Genomic DNA, 16,773 nt, shown 5'->3' on the forward strand with positions numbered 1-16,773 from the left:
CCAGGGTGTATTCCTGCCTTGTGCCCAATGATTCCAGGTAGGCTCTGGACCCACCGCGACACTGAACTGGATAAGGGTTACAGATAATGAATGAATGAATTTACAATTCACAATCGGAGCCCTGGCTGCACTGGAACAGTTTGGAACAGTAAAGTTTGGATAATGGACTCCCGACAGTACATTTTACGATTGTCAGGAGGATATCAACCTCAATATCGGCCCAGTTATCCTGTGGTGTGGACCAGGCAAAACTGTATTAAATAGACAGATTCAGACAGACAGAGTTTTTGACATCACAAACCCAAGGAACCATTCTTGTCAATTAGAATCTGATAGAGTGTGTTGAGCGGTGGAGAGGTGAGTGGAGGTAGAATCAGGTATTAATTACATGTTCATAAATCTGTGTGCACTTTTAAGGCTGCAGGGGATGTTTTAGGGGAGTGTGTAATGCTATGCTAGGGACCGGTGTTGGGCCCTGTCCAGGGTGTGATAAATCCTGCCTGTGCCCAATGATTCTGGGTAGAGGTTATAGAAGATGATGAATAAAATTAATGAATGATTCGAACTGAGCACAGTGTCTACTAAGTGCACTCTGTAGGGGAGCATGGAGCCAATTGGGACCGAGCGAGTGACAAAGACAACCCCCCACCCCCCTTCACCCCCCCCCCCCGTTTGCGTGAAGGGAACACGTGCAAAAACACACACTGATTACGTAAATCCGTAATGGACCAATCAGGAGCGCTCAGAGCAGCAGCGAACCCGTGAGTCTGCGTCGCTTTTCTCGCTGTTCCTGCTGTTGTTTTGTCCAGAGAGAAGAAAAAACGAGACAGAGAAACAGAGACATAAAATAACAACCTCTTTCATTCAAACGGCATAACCATGAAGCACAACTCCAACGTGCCCGCCTTCCTCACCAAGCTGTGGACTTTGGTGGAAGACTCGGATACAAACGGGCTGATCTGCTGGAGTCAGGTAACGTTAACGTACACATAGGCTAGCCGTTAGCCACCATTAGAATCATTTTGGGACACAAAAGACAGTCTAAACTAGCCTGTGGACAACCCAGGTAGCCTTTTCTGTCTAACAGAGCCTTATAACTTGACGTTAAATACATTTAAATCGAAGCTAAATCGCATGTAGTTTTTGAAATTTTCCCGTCCACCTTAAATGGCTCATATTGTGCTGGCGTTGCCCACATTCTAAAGCAGCTGCTGCGTCATTTAAGGTGGAACTTATAATTCTACAAAAGAAGTCGTCTGGCACTCTGTTTTTTGTCAACTCATTGTCCATTTTATCAACCCCACTGACCATATAACTGCACTTTGAAATCCTGCCAGTACAGGCTGTAATGTACCTGTTGCTCTGCATACTTTGTTTACTAATTCACCCAGATCTTTAATGGTCAAATATCTGGAATTTACCCACATCACAGTGAAACAAGACTGCCCAGACAGTTTGTGGGCTGCCTAAGTTAGAAAATATTAGATTCTGATTTTGCACTGCTCCTGACGTCAAGTGCAGAGACGTAAGAAATCTCCCGCCCCCTTGTTTGACTCTCTCCAATCACAGAGCTGGATCCATGTATATGGGCGTGTGCAAAGACTATATAAATATAAATTAGTCTCAGCTACAGACGCTCTGCCCACAAGTAAACGAGAAGAGAGTCTGGTACCGTCACTGCACTAACCTGGCCTCGCTGTCGGGATTCTTCTAATTGCATTCTAAAAGGCTGTGTTACGTCTGTGTACACGCACTTCCCTGTGTCGTTTGTGTACTGGCTCTGATACTGGTCCAACGTGAATCATAAAGGCTGCCTCCTACACGCCATGACAAAATACATATAGAGTAACACCACAGTCAATGAATGACAATATTAATTCTGCTCAGAACAGGGCAGTGCAGGAGTGTTTTTATTAATTCAGAGCTGTTGTACTTTACTATAGATATTGCAGGATGTCTATGGTTTTTGTTTATAAGGGTAACCTAATAGCTAACCCTTTCAAACTGTCAGAAATTTCTGTTGTCATTGTAAAGTGCTGCTTATTGTTGATTGTGATTCTAGACTTTTACTCTGCTCTTATGGGAGCAGTCTGTTTAGTTAAGGACTGAAAATAGACAAAGCATCCACTGTACATCTCTGACACCGTTTATCCTCGTTTCTGATGGTGCTAAATGTTTAATAAATGTTTCAGTGACTTAAAAGCTCTGATCTGTGTGCACCGTTTTTTGTTTTTTTTTGGGTCCTGTCTTTCTTACAGGAAGGCAATAGCTTCCTTGTGCTGGATGAGCAAAGATTTGCGAAAGAGATTCTTCCCAAGTTCTTTAAGCACAACAACATGGCCAGTTTTGTACGGCAGCTGAATATGTGTAAGTAATTTTACTTGGTCTGCGTGGCTGTCCATTTCATGTCATGTGTTTTTTAAAGGAGGGCGGCACAGTGGTGCAGCAGGTAGGTGTCGCAGTCACACAGCTCCAGGGGCCTGGAGGTTGTGGGTTCGATTCCTGCTCCGGGTGACTGTCTGTGAGGAGTGTGGTGTGTTCTCCCTGTGTCTGAGTGGGTTTCCTCCGGGTGACTGTCTGTGAGGAGTGTGGTGTGTTCTCCCTGTGTCTGAGTGGGTTTCCTCCGGGTGACTGTCTGTGAGGAGTGTGGTGTGTTCTCCCTGTGTCTGAGTGGGTTTCCTCCGGGTGACTGTCTGTGAGGAGTGTGGTGTGTTCTCCCTGTGTCTGTGTGGGTTTCCTCCGGGTGACTGTCTGTGAGGAGTGTGGTGTGTTCTCCCTGTGTCTGTGTGGGTTTCCTCCCACAGTCCAAAAACACACGTTGGTAGGTGGATTGGCGATTCAAAAGTGTCCGTATGTGTGAGTGTGTGAGTGAATGTGTGTGTGAGTGTGTGTTGCCCTGTGAAGGGCTGGCGCCCCCTCCAGGGTGTATTCCCACCTTGTGCCCATTGATTCCAGGTAGGCTCTGGACCCACCGTGACCCTGAACTGGATAAGGGTTACAATGAATGAATGAATGTTTTTTAAAGGGGACATATACCCATTTTCTACAAGTGAACAGAGTTCTGTATGAAATGTCTGTGATATATTTAGTTCAAAAACAAACAAGAAGCATGACATCACCATCAAACATAAAGCTATTGTCTTTGTCAATATTAATATTTTAAAACTGATGGCAGCGCCCTGTAACCACCGTCAGTCGGTGACAGATGCTGTAAATAATGTACACTGAAATATTGAAAACATGTTTAAAAATCATATAATCGGTATTGAAACATTTTATATTGTGATGTATATTGATATTGAATTATTGTCCAGCCCTAACCTGCACACTAAGATGCAGCACCAAATCAGTATGACTCATATTTCCCCATGTCCTTAGACACAGGCTGATCACGAAACACTGAATGGACTGTTTTATCTCCGTGTGTGGGTTGATAAAATCTCCAGATGCACGCTTTAATGTCACCCCATTGTGTGTCTCCTTTAAAATCTGTTCACAGACGGCTTTCGCAAGGTGATGCACATCGACACTGGGATAGTAAAGCAAGAGCGAGATGGACCTGTTGAGTTTCAGCACCCTTACTTCAAGCATGGCCGTGATGATTTGCTGGAGCACATAAAGAGGAAGGTCAGTGCTGTTACAAACCTCTTCATTTCAGGAAACAGAGTGGACTTTGTCTGAAACCTAATGACTGACTGAAGCTAAATGAAAGACATGGATTTCCAACAGCAGCATTGTTATAGGGTAGAACAAGTTAATGCTAGTGCACTGGCACAGAACGTCTCCTGATCAGCCGCCAGGCATGAAAATATCAGTCCTGCTTTACCTCTAAACTGGGTGAAGTTACCCAGACGGTGTAGGACATTTGGGCTAGCCCAGTATTTACTTCAAGCATAACACTGTGCTTGTGTATCCTCTAAAGTCTGAAATGACAGTGTTTGAAACCCTTTATTTAAAACACAGCAGGAACTAAAGCATATCTTCTGTTATTGTGATATATGTTTCTTATATCTCTTTTTAAATCTGTTAATTTCCAAAGCTGAAACTGTGCTAATGGAAAGTGTAAACGGCTGATATACAGTGTTCATTTTGGAATCATTGTTCATAGTGGATTTGCACAAAATGAAACTTTAATCCTGGTACAACCTGGTGCCTGTCTCGTGAAAGATGTAAGACATGGGTCCTGACTATGTTTAGGCTTCACAACCCAAGGTTAAGTAGTTTTAACTGAATCCTTTTGCACATGAATGTGTGGCGTTGATGACAAACACCTAGTAGCTTGAAACATGAGCTTTTGCCACTGTTATTTTTTTTATTGAAGCATTAACAGCTTTCTGACTTGTTTAAAGGCACTGCTATCAGGAGAGAGAGAGAGACACGGAGAGAGAGAGACAGAGAGAGACACGTAGAGAGAGAGACAGACACACAGAGAGAGAGAGAGAGAGAGAGAGAGAGAGATTCTACAGCAGTCCAGTTTTGTCATAAATCTGGCCTTGATTTGATCACCTGTATTGGTCCCAGAGCTGTTTATTATCCAATATCCGCCCGGCCCGGAGTGGGCATAAGCTGCTATGGCAATGGCCTCTGGACCTTTAGGTCATGTCTAAGCCAGAAGTGAGGCTTTGTGAGACTGTACCTAAAGTGCTTGCCACTGACAATAGCAGCATCTTCATGTAAGTCCATCTGCATCAATACATCAGTGCAGTCAGTCCAGAAAGTCAGTACTCATGCAGTTCTAAAGTCTCTGCACTTTATCAGTGGCTGATAAAGGCTCATTTTCAGTGGCTGATAAAGGCTCATTTTCTCCCATGTTTTCTGACCTTGGTCTTGTTACACAGTTGGTGAGTTGGTAGGGACTCCAGACCCCAAATTCACATATACTGAACGAGGAACACCTACGGACACTTTTGAGTCACCAATCAACCTACCAACGTGTGCTTTTGGACTGTGGGAGGAAACTGGAGGAAACCCATGCAGACACAGAGAGCACACCACACTCCTCACAGACAGTCACCCGGAGCGGGAATCGAACCCACAATCTCCAGGCCCCTGAAGCTGTGTGACTGCGACACTACCTGCTGCACCACCGTGCCGCCCATCCCCTTTAATGCTATTCTATATTAGCATTCTTATTCAGGGAAGTGTAATAGCACGGGTCATTGTCATAAGGAACAAAGACTAAAACCTGAGATGCCTCTCCCGTGGTGCAACAAAGCAAAAGCTGTTTATAAAAGCCATTTATGATTAAGTTTTTATGTGAGCTTCTGGGAGGAAGGCACTTCTTCCAGAGAGAGCACCACCCCAATCTCCATAAACCTTTTAGCAAAATGTGGCTGTTTGCTGGTGTAAAAACACAGACCCTTTGAAAAACAGACAGTAAATACCTACTTTTTGCTGCTGTGATATAGCTGAAGTATTCAGCACTGTTTGAATTGCCAGATTAAATAAACATCGCTGCACCTATCTGCACCTATCATCTTACAGGGAATGAGACAGGAATGTCTGTAACGTCCCGTCTGTATTATAGGTGTCCAATGCCAGACCAGAGGACAGTAAGCTGAGGCAAGACGACCTGTCCAAAATCCTTTCTAGTGTTCAGAACGTCCATGATCAACAGGAAAACATGGACGCCAGACTCGCCACTTTGAAGCGGTAAACGTAGACTCCTGTATTATTGGTTCGTAGTTTGTCACTTAAGTTTATCGTGCGCTGTTGTCATGTTCTGCAACCTTTTGATGCTTTGACTTCAGGGAGAACGAGGCTCTGTGGAGGGAGATGTCAGACCTACGACAGAAACATGCCCAGCAACAACAGGCTATAAAAGAGGTACCTTTTAAATATGTTCTGCACGGAGCTTGAGTATTAAACAACATAGTTTTAGAAGGAGGCTGAATAGTTGTATGCAGGTTAATGCATTAATTTTCTTAGGTCTGAAACGTGTGTTTGTTTCTTCTGTTTTAGCTTGTGCAGTTCATCATTACACTGGTACAGAACAATCGCATTCTCAACCTGAAACGCAAAAGGTAGGACTTAATGTTGCAGGTTCTGTAGGGTGAGGGTCATACAAACATATGCTGGAGTCAGAGGCGATTGCTCTAAGACTGCAAGGGGAGCTCGGCTTCCCCTAAAATACCAAAAATGAAGTGATCAAATATATACTGTTGTGTACATGTCATTGAATAAATATGCACTACAACGCGCTCAACTTTTGTTCAGAATCAGCTTCTTATCACTGGTAAAGACGCGGCTTTCCTCTCAATCATTCCCGCAGCTTCACAGTGCTTTAAACAGTGAGGACGTCCACAGAGTTCAATAGCGAAGCAGCGAAACGAGACGAGTCATTGGATAAATGATGGGCTTTGTCCCGCCCATCGGACGCTCAGCGTCTCTGGGGGTCATGGGGCAGTGGGCTGGCCTCGGCTGGCCCGGACGCAGACTACACACACACTCTTGTAGCAGTTACTTTGTAAAAGGATACAGACCGGACATTCAGGAACACGGTTCCCTTTGTTTTTCATTAGATTTACTGTTGAGGATCTCTGTTTTCTAACAGGGACCATGTCACTTGGTGAAGTGACTCAAACAGGCAAGATATAAAGTGCATGGCTTAGATATCAAATAGTGATCCGGACACACCAACACGAATGGATGAGCTTGTTTATCAGCCACAGTGTCCCTATAAAACCAGGCCTCATAGCTGTTGATGGTATATAAAACAACACATGCAGCTTGGCTTCTGATCATTATGGTTATACCTCTTCTTTAAAGCAGGCCCCAGTTATTGAGCAGCAATGGAAAGAAGGCCAAATACATCTCCCAGATCTATGAGGAGCATGTGGACCATGGCAAAGTAAGTGTGGAGGTTTAATATTGTCCTTTTTTTTTTACACTGCAGCCACAATCAGGACATTCACAGTAACAGAAAATAGCAGAACATCCAACAAAATGTGAATTCTTCCAGCTTCAAAATCAATGGCATGTAGTTGGTTGCAACAGGCGGTAATCGACTTGTTACACCGCACTGAATAAAATCAGTTATACAGTACAGCACAAAGCTGATGGAGATTACATACTGATTTTCCTAGTGATGGTGTTTATTAAAATATTTCACAACCTGATTGTGGCTTTAAGGCAAGGGTCACCAATTATTCCCCAAAAGGGCCTTAGTCCAGCACTCTCTTGTGGCCTATCAAAGTTGTGTTTTGAGCAGAGAGATCACCAAACTGTCCTGGACTGAGGCCCTAGGCAGAAGACCCCTGCGGCAAGGATTCAGTGGTGCTTTGAGCTTTGTGAACTTACACTACAGCAATTGATTATCCTGCTCTTTTCTGTCTCTGTAATAGATTTCAGATCTGTTCCTGGTTATGCCTTAAGTTGTGAGAGTCATTATCTGTTATTTTCAGGGTTGGTGGGGGACTAGGGGATCACCTCTTGATTATAGCTAACTAATTGGTACAGAATCCGGCTTTTGACTCATTCTGAGCTCTTCCCGTTAACTGCAGGCTAATGGAATCAACGGACTGAAGACCAACTCTGATATTTTTGATGATGTCATCATCCGTGATATTACCGATGAGGCAGAAGTCTCAGAGGACTCTGTGAAAATGGTTGATGAAAGGTTAGTTGTGTGTGTTGTACATTTTTCTAATTAAATCTGCAATTGATGAAGGTGAAAATGTCTTTTATTCAGAGGAAAAATCATCATCCTTGGGGTCTAAAGACCAGGCATTAAGATGGAGCACCTTGTATGTTACCCAATATATTACACAAACCTGAAAGTTGACAGAATGTTTCATTTCTGTGTGTGTGTGTGTGTGTGTGTTTGTGCGTGTGTTTGCGTGTGTGTTTGCGCTCTTATGATTTCTAGCATTAACTAGGATCAACAGCACACAAATGAAGTAACTGTGCCCTGAATACCTTCAATAGAGTTTTCTGTGGATATAAGGATGAGCTCATATTTTTGAATAGTTTTGAATCCGTTACATCAGATAATTGTAACCTTCCATTTCCAGAAAACATGGACATTTGGTAAAATTAAATAAAACGTGTGTTTCCTGAAGATTTATTTAAGGTCAAAGATATAAAATGGAGGGCGGCACGGTGGCGCAGCAGTTAGTGTCGTAGTCACACAGCTCCAGGGTCCTGGAGGTTGTGGGTTCGATTCCCGCTCCGGGTGACTGTCTGTGAGGAGTGTGGTGTGTTCTCCCTGTGTCTGCGTGGGTTTCCTCCGGGTGACTGTGAGGAGTGTGGTGTGTTCTCTCTTTGTCCGCGTGGGTTTCCTCCGGGTGACTGTCTGTGAGGAGTGTGGTGTGTTCTCCCTGTGTCTGCGTGGGTTTCCTCCGGGTGCTCCGGTTTGCTCCCACAGTCCAAAAACACACGTTGGTAGGTGGATTGGTGACTCTGTGTGTGTGTGTGTCTGTGTTGCCCTGTGAAGGACTGGCGCCCCCTCCAGGGTGTATTCCCGCCTTGCGCCCAATGATTCCAGGTTACATCTTGATTGTATTCTGTAAATATGAACAAGTTTGTAATTTGACACCTTCAACACCAAATAAAAAGTCGGGACAGAGTCAAAATTAGAAAGGTTTGTAGACGATTCAAGCTCCACCACTGTGGATGTCACTCTCTCTGCTATAAACAGCAGAATGGAAAAGGTGCAACAATCAAAGTGTCTTCAGCAATTGCTCAACACTTTGTGCCAAAATTAGTGAGACATTTTTAAACAAAAGCTTGAAAATAATTTAGGTCTTTCCCCGTCTACCGTACACAACACTGTGGAAGATTCAGGAACTCTGGAGAAATCTTTTTATGGAGAGGCCAGTGTTAAATGAGTGTGACCTTTGAGCCCTCAGATGGCACTGCATTAAAAAGGGTTATGCTGCCATGATACTATAAACACATGAACTCAGGGGTGCATTGGAAATCCATTGTCACTGAACACTTTCCACCACTGCATCAACAAATGCAACTCTATTACCCGAGGAGCCTAAGCTCACCTCGAACGGCCTGAAAGACAGTAGAACTGAGTGCACCGTGGCCTTTTGAAGATGGTCAAACGTTCCTTGGATCAGTGGCCAATGAAAGAATCCTCTTTCCCTAGTTATTTCGTGTTTCCGGCATCAAATACTACACGTGTTTATATTAACAAAACACAGTTGTTCAGTTACAACGTTGGTAACTGTCTTTGTCGATGGTGTCTCCTTAGCCAGTGTTTAATTCTGTATCATCTTTTATTTTCTAGTGAAATTGAAATAGTCAAGATAGACTATGACGAACCCTCAACAACAGAAAACCCAAACACGGTGGAAAACATGTCCACAGACTCAGCTGTTGAAGAGGAAGAAGAAATAATACCCAAAAGCATCATCAACACCCAGCCAACCAGCAGCGCTTTGAGGTTAAATCATTTATCGGTCCTGAGTCAGGAGGACCCCATGAAGATGATGGACTCCATCCTCAACGAGAGTGGGACCATTTCACAAAACATCAGCCTTCTGGGCAAGTGAGTAAGAATTTTGTGATTTCCGTATTGTAAACTGTTCAGGGATGAGGGAATGTGAAACTGGAATATGTTGCGAAGTCAAAGTATGGGATAAAACAAGTTGTACCATTGCATGGTATCTGCTCAGCTCTGCTTTTCTGCTTTTCCACGAAGCAAATCTAATACCTGGTCCTTGATGGTGGGTACTTTTTTTGTTCTTGCTCACGCGTGGTTCAAAGCAAGCTGAGTAGGGACTAAATGTGACCTGTAAACATTAGAGTTCTGGTTAGAATTACATTGTGTGCACTACGAAATGCTGATATCCAGCACAAACTAGATGCTTGTTAAATCTCCAGCTGCAGCAGAGATCAGGTTTGTTTTTATCCGACTCACGACGGCAGCTCGTAAAATGACGCCGTGGTCTTTTGAAGAGGTTCAAACGCTTCTTGGATCGGTGGCCGACGAAAGAATCCAGCGAGAGCTGGACGCTGCAACAAGGAAGGAACAAACTCTACTGATCTGTCTGAACTGATGACGGAGCTGTGTTCAGTCCCAAACAACAACAACACGCCGATACACCATGAGTAAACACCGCTTAACGTTACCGCCGCTGCTGTTGTGGTTTCCAAAGCCCACTGTTCCCCTTAGAAACGGGGTTTTGAGATGTCATCAGCTACATTTCGGTGCGGTGGGTACTTTTATATTAACAAACCAATCAGGGCCCAAGAGAGTTGAGTCGAGTAGAGCAGGTACCATGCAATGGAAAACACCAATATAGTCCAGGGGTTTAGAACAGCCCTGCCCCCTCGTCTGAGTCTCTCCAATCACAGCATTGGACCCGGGTTGATGTGAGAACGCAGAGGAGGTTAAACTGACCAAAAAAAAGACACAAGAATCCCACTATTTTCCTGCTGGTTGTCGGAATCGATCATGCAACCTTCCAGTCCCAAGTTCTCTTCTCCAACCATTAGGCTACAGCTACACTGTAATATAAGCTTCAAACACAATTTCCAAGGTTTCAAGACATGTTCTGTTTGATATAAAAATGAATTGAATCAATGTGCCACTGTGTAGCTGCAGACACAGGAACAGAGCCAAGGTCAGAGGGATGTGGGTTCAGTTGTGTGATGTGTTCTCCCTGTGTCTGTGTGGGTTTACTCTCACAGTCTTAACACACATGTTGGTAGGTAGGTTGGCTGTGTGACATCGTCCACCGGTGTGTGTGTGAAACCTTCTACAGGTGTATGCGAGTGACTGGATGAGTGTGTGACACTGTCCACAGGTGTGAGTGATTGGGTGAGTGTGTGACACTGTCCACAGGTGTGAGTGATTGGGTGAGTGTGTGACACTGTCCACAGGTGTGAGTGTGTGACACTGTCCACAGGTGTGAGTGTGTGAGTGATTGGGTGTGTGTGACACTGTCCACAGGTGTGAGTGTGTGAGTGACTGGGTGAGTGTGTGACACTGTCCACAGGTGTGAGTGATTGGGTGAGTGTGTGACACTGTCCACAGGTGTGAGTGTGTGACACTGTCCACAGGTGTGAGTGTGTGAGTGATTGGGTGTGTGTGACACTGTCCACAGGTGTGAGTGTGTGAGTGACTGGGTGAGTGTGTGACACTGTCCACAGGTGTGAGTGTGTGATTGACTGGGTGTGTGTGTGACACTGTCCACAGGTGTGAGTGTGTGAGTGACTGGGTGAGTGTGTGAAAGTGTCCACAGGTGTGAGTGTGTGAGTGACTGGGTGAGTGTGTGAAACTGTCCACAGGTGTGAGTGATTGGGTGAGTGTGTGACACTGTCCACAGGTGTGAGTGTGTGAGTGACTGGGTGAGTGTGTGAGTGACTGGGTGAGTGTGTGACACTGTCCACAGGTGTGAGTGACTGGGTGAGTGTGTGACACTGTCCACAGGTGTGAGTGTGTGAGTGATTGGGTGAGTGTGTGAGTGATTGGGTGAGTGTGTGACACTGTCCACAGGTGTGAGAGTGTGAGTGACTGGGTGAGTGTGTGAAACTGTCCACAGGTGTGAGTGTGTGAGGGACTGGGTGAGTGTGTGACACTGTCCACAGATGTGAGTGTGTGAGTGATTGGGTGAGTGTGTGACACTGTCCACAGGTGTGAGTGTGTGATTGACTGGGTGAGTGTGTGACGCTGTCCACAGGTGTGAGTGTGTGACACTGTCCACAGGTGTGAGTGTGTGAGTGATTGGGTGTGTGTGACACTGTCCACAGGTGTGAGTGTGTGAGTGACTGGGTGAGTGTGTGACGCTGTCCACAGGTGTGAGTGTGTGAAATTGTCCACAGGTGTGAGTGACTGGGTGAGTGTGTGACACTGTCCACAGGTGTGAGTGACTGGGTGAGTGTGTGACACTGTCCACAGGTGTGAGTGACTGGGTGAGTGTGTGACACTGTCCACAGGTGTGAGTGTGTGAGTGACTGGGTGAGTGTGTGACACTGTCCACAGGTGTGAGTGACTGGGTGAGTGTGTGACACTGTCCACAGGTGTGAGTGTGTGACACTGTCCACAGGTGTGAGTGTGTGACACTGTCCACAGGTGTGAGTGTGTGAGTGACTGGGTGAGTGTGTGACACTGTCCACAGGTGTGAGTGACTGGGTGAGTGTGTGACACTGTCCACAGGTGTGAGTGTGTGACACTGTCCACAGGTGTGAGTGTGTGACACTGTCCACAGGTGTGAGTGTGTGAGTGACTGGGTGAGTGTGTGATGCTCATTGATGGACTGGTGCTCTTCAGGGGGTGTTCCTGTCTTTCACCCATTGATTTCATGTAGACTCTGGAGCATCATAATATTGAACTTGATGAAGTGGTTACAGAACATGAATGAATTAATGAATGGATTTACTATGAGAAATGTTGTCATTCAGTCTAACGGTGTAAATGATCTCTCTATCAGGGTCGAGCTGATGGACTATTTGGACAGTATTGACTGCAGTTTGGAAGACTTCCAGGCCCTTCTGTATGGAAAACAGTTCAGCATCGACCCAAACATTCTGCAGGTGTGTGTCGTATCACTCTCTGAAAATGGATTAAATGAGTTCACATCAGGATAAAGAACCCACATTTATCTTCTGTTGCTGCACGGATGAAAGGAGTCTGCTGTTATTCAGCTTAAAGAGTTAATTTTAAAACACTGCTTCCAGACTTAGGAACAGCCCTTATTTCATTTTGTTTAATTTGATTTAATTCAATTAATTTACTGTTGGTTTTACACCAGGAACCCAGCTCCAATCAGAAAGAAAACCTTCCCAATAAAGTCAAGACTGAAGCAGCCAACACAGGTACATGTTTAACACTGTTCTTTAGGTAAAGGCTGAGAGTGATTTGATCAAATGTTTACTTGCAGGTCTTGGGTTCTGAGTGTGATCGTGATGTTTAAGTGTTTGTAGATAGCACAGCTGCACAACGCACACTTGAAATACATTGAAGTTAGTGTTAAGTAATCAGTAATTAAGAACCAATCCAACAGAACTGTGGTACATCACAGTTTAACTGCTTTGATTAAAGTCAAATAGCTGAGGAAACACACACACACACACACAGATCAGTCATGTTATTATAGAAACAGATAGAAATATATAGATAATATAGCCATATTATAGAAACACCACCTTGTTTCTACATTCATTGTTCATTGGCTGCATACGGGAGGTCCTCGGGTTACATCAGTCATCGTGGTTACGATACGTCTCCCATTTACTGTATAAAACCTTGTTTGACTTAAGTGGTTTCGCGTCGTAAACGTCGTAACGCGAACTACGTGTTTGGTGTACGCGGCGTAAGAATACACGGTTACACGGCTCGGGACTGAGGAGGACGGCGTCACCCCAGTCACATTGTACGCCATTTTAGCTCGCTGCTACGTCGTTCTCTCTCGTGTGTACGTATGTTCCAACCTACAGCAAAAATCGGTTTACGATGTGACGTAGGAACGGATCAACATCGTAAGTCGAGGACCCCCTGTATTTATATATGATACAGTGAGACCAGGACATATCTAGTTTAAAGGACATAACTGAAGTGGCAGTGCTAGACCTGGATAAGGTCTGAATTAAATGAAATAAATTGGAAATGCTATATAGTAGGATACAAGTCAATAAAACGAAATGCAAATTAATAAATAAATTAATTAATATAGTAGTTAAGTAGGTTACTTATCTTTGAAAAACAACATTGTTTGATTATCAAGCCTTGATTTTTTTTATATCAAACTTTATTTATATAGCGCTTTTCACAACAGAAAGTTGTCACATGGCACTTTTTTAGAAGCTTCTTTATAAAGCGCAATACGTAATGCTTTCCATTATTATAGTGGGTGAATTCAGCTTTAGATGTCAGAGGACGTGTATGTATTGGTTTAGTAGTAAATGTATAATATCTGATCATAGTTTGAAGTCTGTGATCCATCAGGACTGTGTGTAACACTCTGGGGAAACTTTACTGTGGTGCTGTGGCTGATCAATATTCCATAGTTAATTCCGTAAAAAAAAACAGAGGAAAACTCAAAGCTTATAAATCAACCAAATTGGTTTAAAGAAATGTAAAGTTCTCCAGCCTTGTGGCCATCTGCGACTTTCTAATGGTGCTTTTCCACTGCATGGAACCTCCACGACTCTACTTGACTCGGCACGGCTCTTTTGCTTTTCCACAGGACAAATCTGGTCCCTGGTAGATTTTCAGTCTCCGCTCCCTCCAGGTTCCAACCGTGCCAAGTAGGTACTAAATGGTGACCTGACGTGCAGAGCTCTGATTGGCCAGAGCCATGTTAATCACCAGGAAATGCAGAGCTCATTCAAATCCAGCACAAACCACCGCTTGTAAAATCTCAAATTACAGTAGCTTTCATGTTTATTTTTATTGGACTCACAATGGCAGCTTGTGACTTTACCTCGAGGTGAAGAGGTTTTTTGCTCCGACTACAATTTCCATTGAAAGCAGAACGTGCTACAAGTAAAACTGATCTGTGAGAACTGGGGGCGGAGCTGTGTTCAGTCCAAAAAACTAAAACAATACGCGATACACGATGAGCAAACAGCGCTTAACTTTGCTGCCGCTGTTGTTGTGGTTTTCAAAACCAGCGATTCTTGGGGGTTTTGCGATGTCACTGGCTCCATTCCGCGGGGGAACCCTGTTAGTGGAAAAGCGACAAGCTTCATGCGAGCTGAGCCGTGTCGAGTCCAGTAGAACCGGACCCATGCGGTAGAAAAGCGCCATAAGATTCATATTTGATTCCCAAACCCCCCTCTCCCGCAGATAAGCAGCTGATTCAGTACACCGGCTACCCCCTGCTGGCCTTCCTGGACGGCTGCAGCCCGCTGCCCTCGGCCCCAGAACCCCAGCCCGAAGACCTGAGCCAGTCCTTGCTGAAAGAGCCCAACGAAGAGGCTGTGGACCTGCTAGACTCCAGCCTGGAGACACGAGTGAGGCCCCGCAGCTCAATGATCCGTCTGGACCCCATCACAGAGGCCGAGGCCAGCGAAGAAACACTCTTCCTTCTGTGCGAACTGGACTCAGACCTGCCCTCGGCTGATCACCCTCAGCTGGAGGTCTGAGGAGGGAAGGTCCAGGCAGGAGACCAAAATGACTTTCTCTTTTCTTTGTTTGTTAATAGTCATCAAAATGATGATCTATTTGACTGAACGTATTTTGGTACATTGCTGGTCATTACATAAGTATGACATTCTATGATTTCATGTATGCTTCCTGTTACTGTTCACTGTTACTGTCATTTCAACATGTCCACGAGGGGATATGGCTGCAGTCGTGTTGCTGGATTACACTGCAGCAATTTTACTATGTGACTTTATTAGTTTTCTTTCTTTCGTCCTTATTGATTTATACTGTGGCTCTGAGGTTTGTGGGTAACAGTCCTGTAAGTGCCTGCGTTCAGATCTCTGTACAGTACTCTTATTATTATTATTAGTTCCATAACGCTGAGAGTAGAATGATTTGCCTTTCTCCAAAGCTTTCTCAGTATCCCAAGCTTGGCGATCACATTAAAAAAGTTGCAAGTTATTGGACGCTCTTTCTTTCTGGCCCTTTCCACTCACTCCTGGGTTTTCAGTGTCCTTCAGTAATCACCGTTGTGTCAAGGCCAAGGTTCGTAGTGCCGTTTGGCTCCGACAGTTTGACGGATTACTAAAGTCAGCAGACTTGGTTCCTGATGTGATGCTGTTATTAATTTATTGTTTTTGTAACAATCTAGAGACAGAACAATGGATTTGTGCCAAAAATCAAAGCTTAAATATCTAAACAAAATAAGAATTTGAGGATGGAGAAACTCATTGATGCACAACAAATAAATAAATAATCTCAAACATGTTTGATCATGTTTCTCACTGTTCATTTTTGAACTCCGTCTCCTGCGGTTACACTGACATTTTGTTTACGGTTTTCACACCGTTCAGATTTTCAGGAGTGTGTCCGTGCCGACTAGTGCCCCACACACTGAGCTGTCACTCAAAAACTCATTGGCCAAGGGGGACAGACTCCTGCAAAAACCCACCCCTGCCAGATGTTTGAGTCAGAATTGCAGGGAGTGTGAGCGAGGGCTGGCGGTGTAACTGCAGCCGACAGCGAGGCCAAAATTTGATTCGTGAGAAACACATTTACAATTTTGACGCTTTGCTTCAACTTTATTTTTTTTTCCCCAACAACAAAAAATACCTCTCACAACAGTCATCCAGAGCCCATCACAGGGAATTTGTTAAGCTTTCTTGTAGTATTTATTATTTATTTATGTTGGTTCTAAAATGAAAAAGCATCCACTATTGAGACGAGGAACATCACCGTTTATTGTTGAGAGGAATTAAGTATTTTCCTGACACAAAGGGCACAGTGCTATGATTGTGAATGAAAATAATCTGAAGTAGATTTAACAGCAGACCAACTGTAAACCGCAGCCATAACCTTTTCAAAGTTGGAAGAAGAAACGGACAAGACACTTTCACTTTCCTGAAGGGGAATATTAGACAAGACAGTTATCAGTCTTTCCCCTATTTCCGGCCACTGCCGTATATGGTGCAGTTCCGCTCTCTCTCTTCGCCAATCGCATTGGGTAAAAAAATAAAACATAAAATCAAGCCCTAGTAGGGCATTTAAACATCAGTCTTGCAAGAAATCACACATCTAAACAATATTTAAGTATCTCTAACAGTGTTGTAACTCTTTGTGTGCAAAACTGCATGTGGAACACAACACATTTCCATTTTGCTACGGATATTTACCTCAGTGTAAAAGTTAGCTTAGCGGTTAGCTTTCTTTTCTCTGAGGGGAAAATCTAC

General features: G+C 44.2%; 1 protein-coding gene across 2 annotated transcripts; it reads left to right on the top strand.

Annotated features, from left to right (window-relative positions):
* Window positions 1-732: 732 nt before the first annotated feature.
* Window positions 733-15,799, top strand: hsf2 (heat shock transcription factor 2). 2 transcript variants are annotated; one of them, XM_066677635.1, is made up of 12 exons: window positions 733-972; window positions 2,259-2,367; window positions 3,500-3,627; window positions 5,528-5,652; window positions 5,751-5,826; window positions 5,962-6,023; window positions 6,769-6,850; window positions 7,503-7,618; window positions 9,239-9,499; window positions 12,387-12,489; window positions 12,708-12,771; window positions 14,744-15,799. In XM_066677635.1, the coding sequence occupies exons 1-12, from the start codon at window positions 880-882 to the stop codon at window positions 15,040-15,042; spliced, it is 1,518 nt and encodes a 505-aa protein (XP_066533732.1). In that variant the 5' UTR covers window positions 733-879; the 3' UTR covers window positions 15,043-15,799. The 2 variants fall into 2 exon arrangements, with proteins under 2 accessions (XP_066533732.1, XP_066533733.1); XM_066677636.1 differs by having other exon boundaries at window positions 6,772-6,850.
* Window positions 15,800-16,773: the final 974 nt, after the last annotated feature.

The sequence above is a fragment of the Hoplias malabaricus genome, chromosome 7, assembly GCF_029633855.1.
Source record: "Hoplias malabaricus isolate fHopMal1 chromosome 7, fHopMal1.hap1, whole genome shotgun sequence".
Taxonomy (NCBI): Eukaryota; Metazoa; Chordata; class Actinopteri; order Characiformes; family Erythrinidae; genus Hoplias; species Hoplias malabaricus.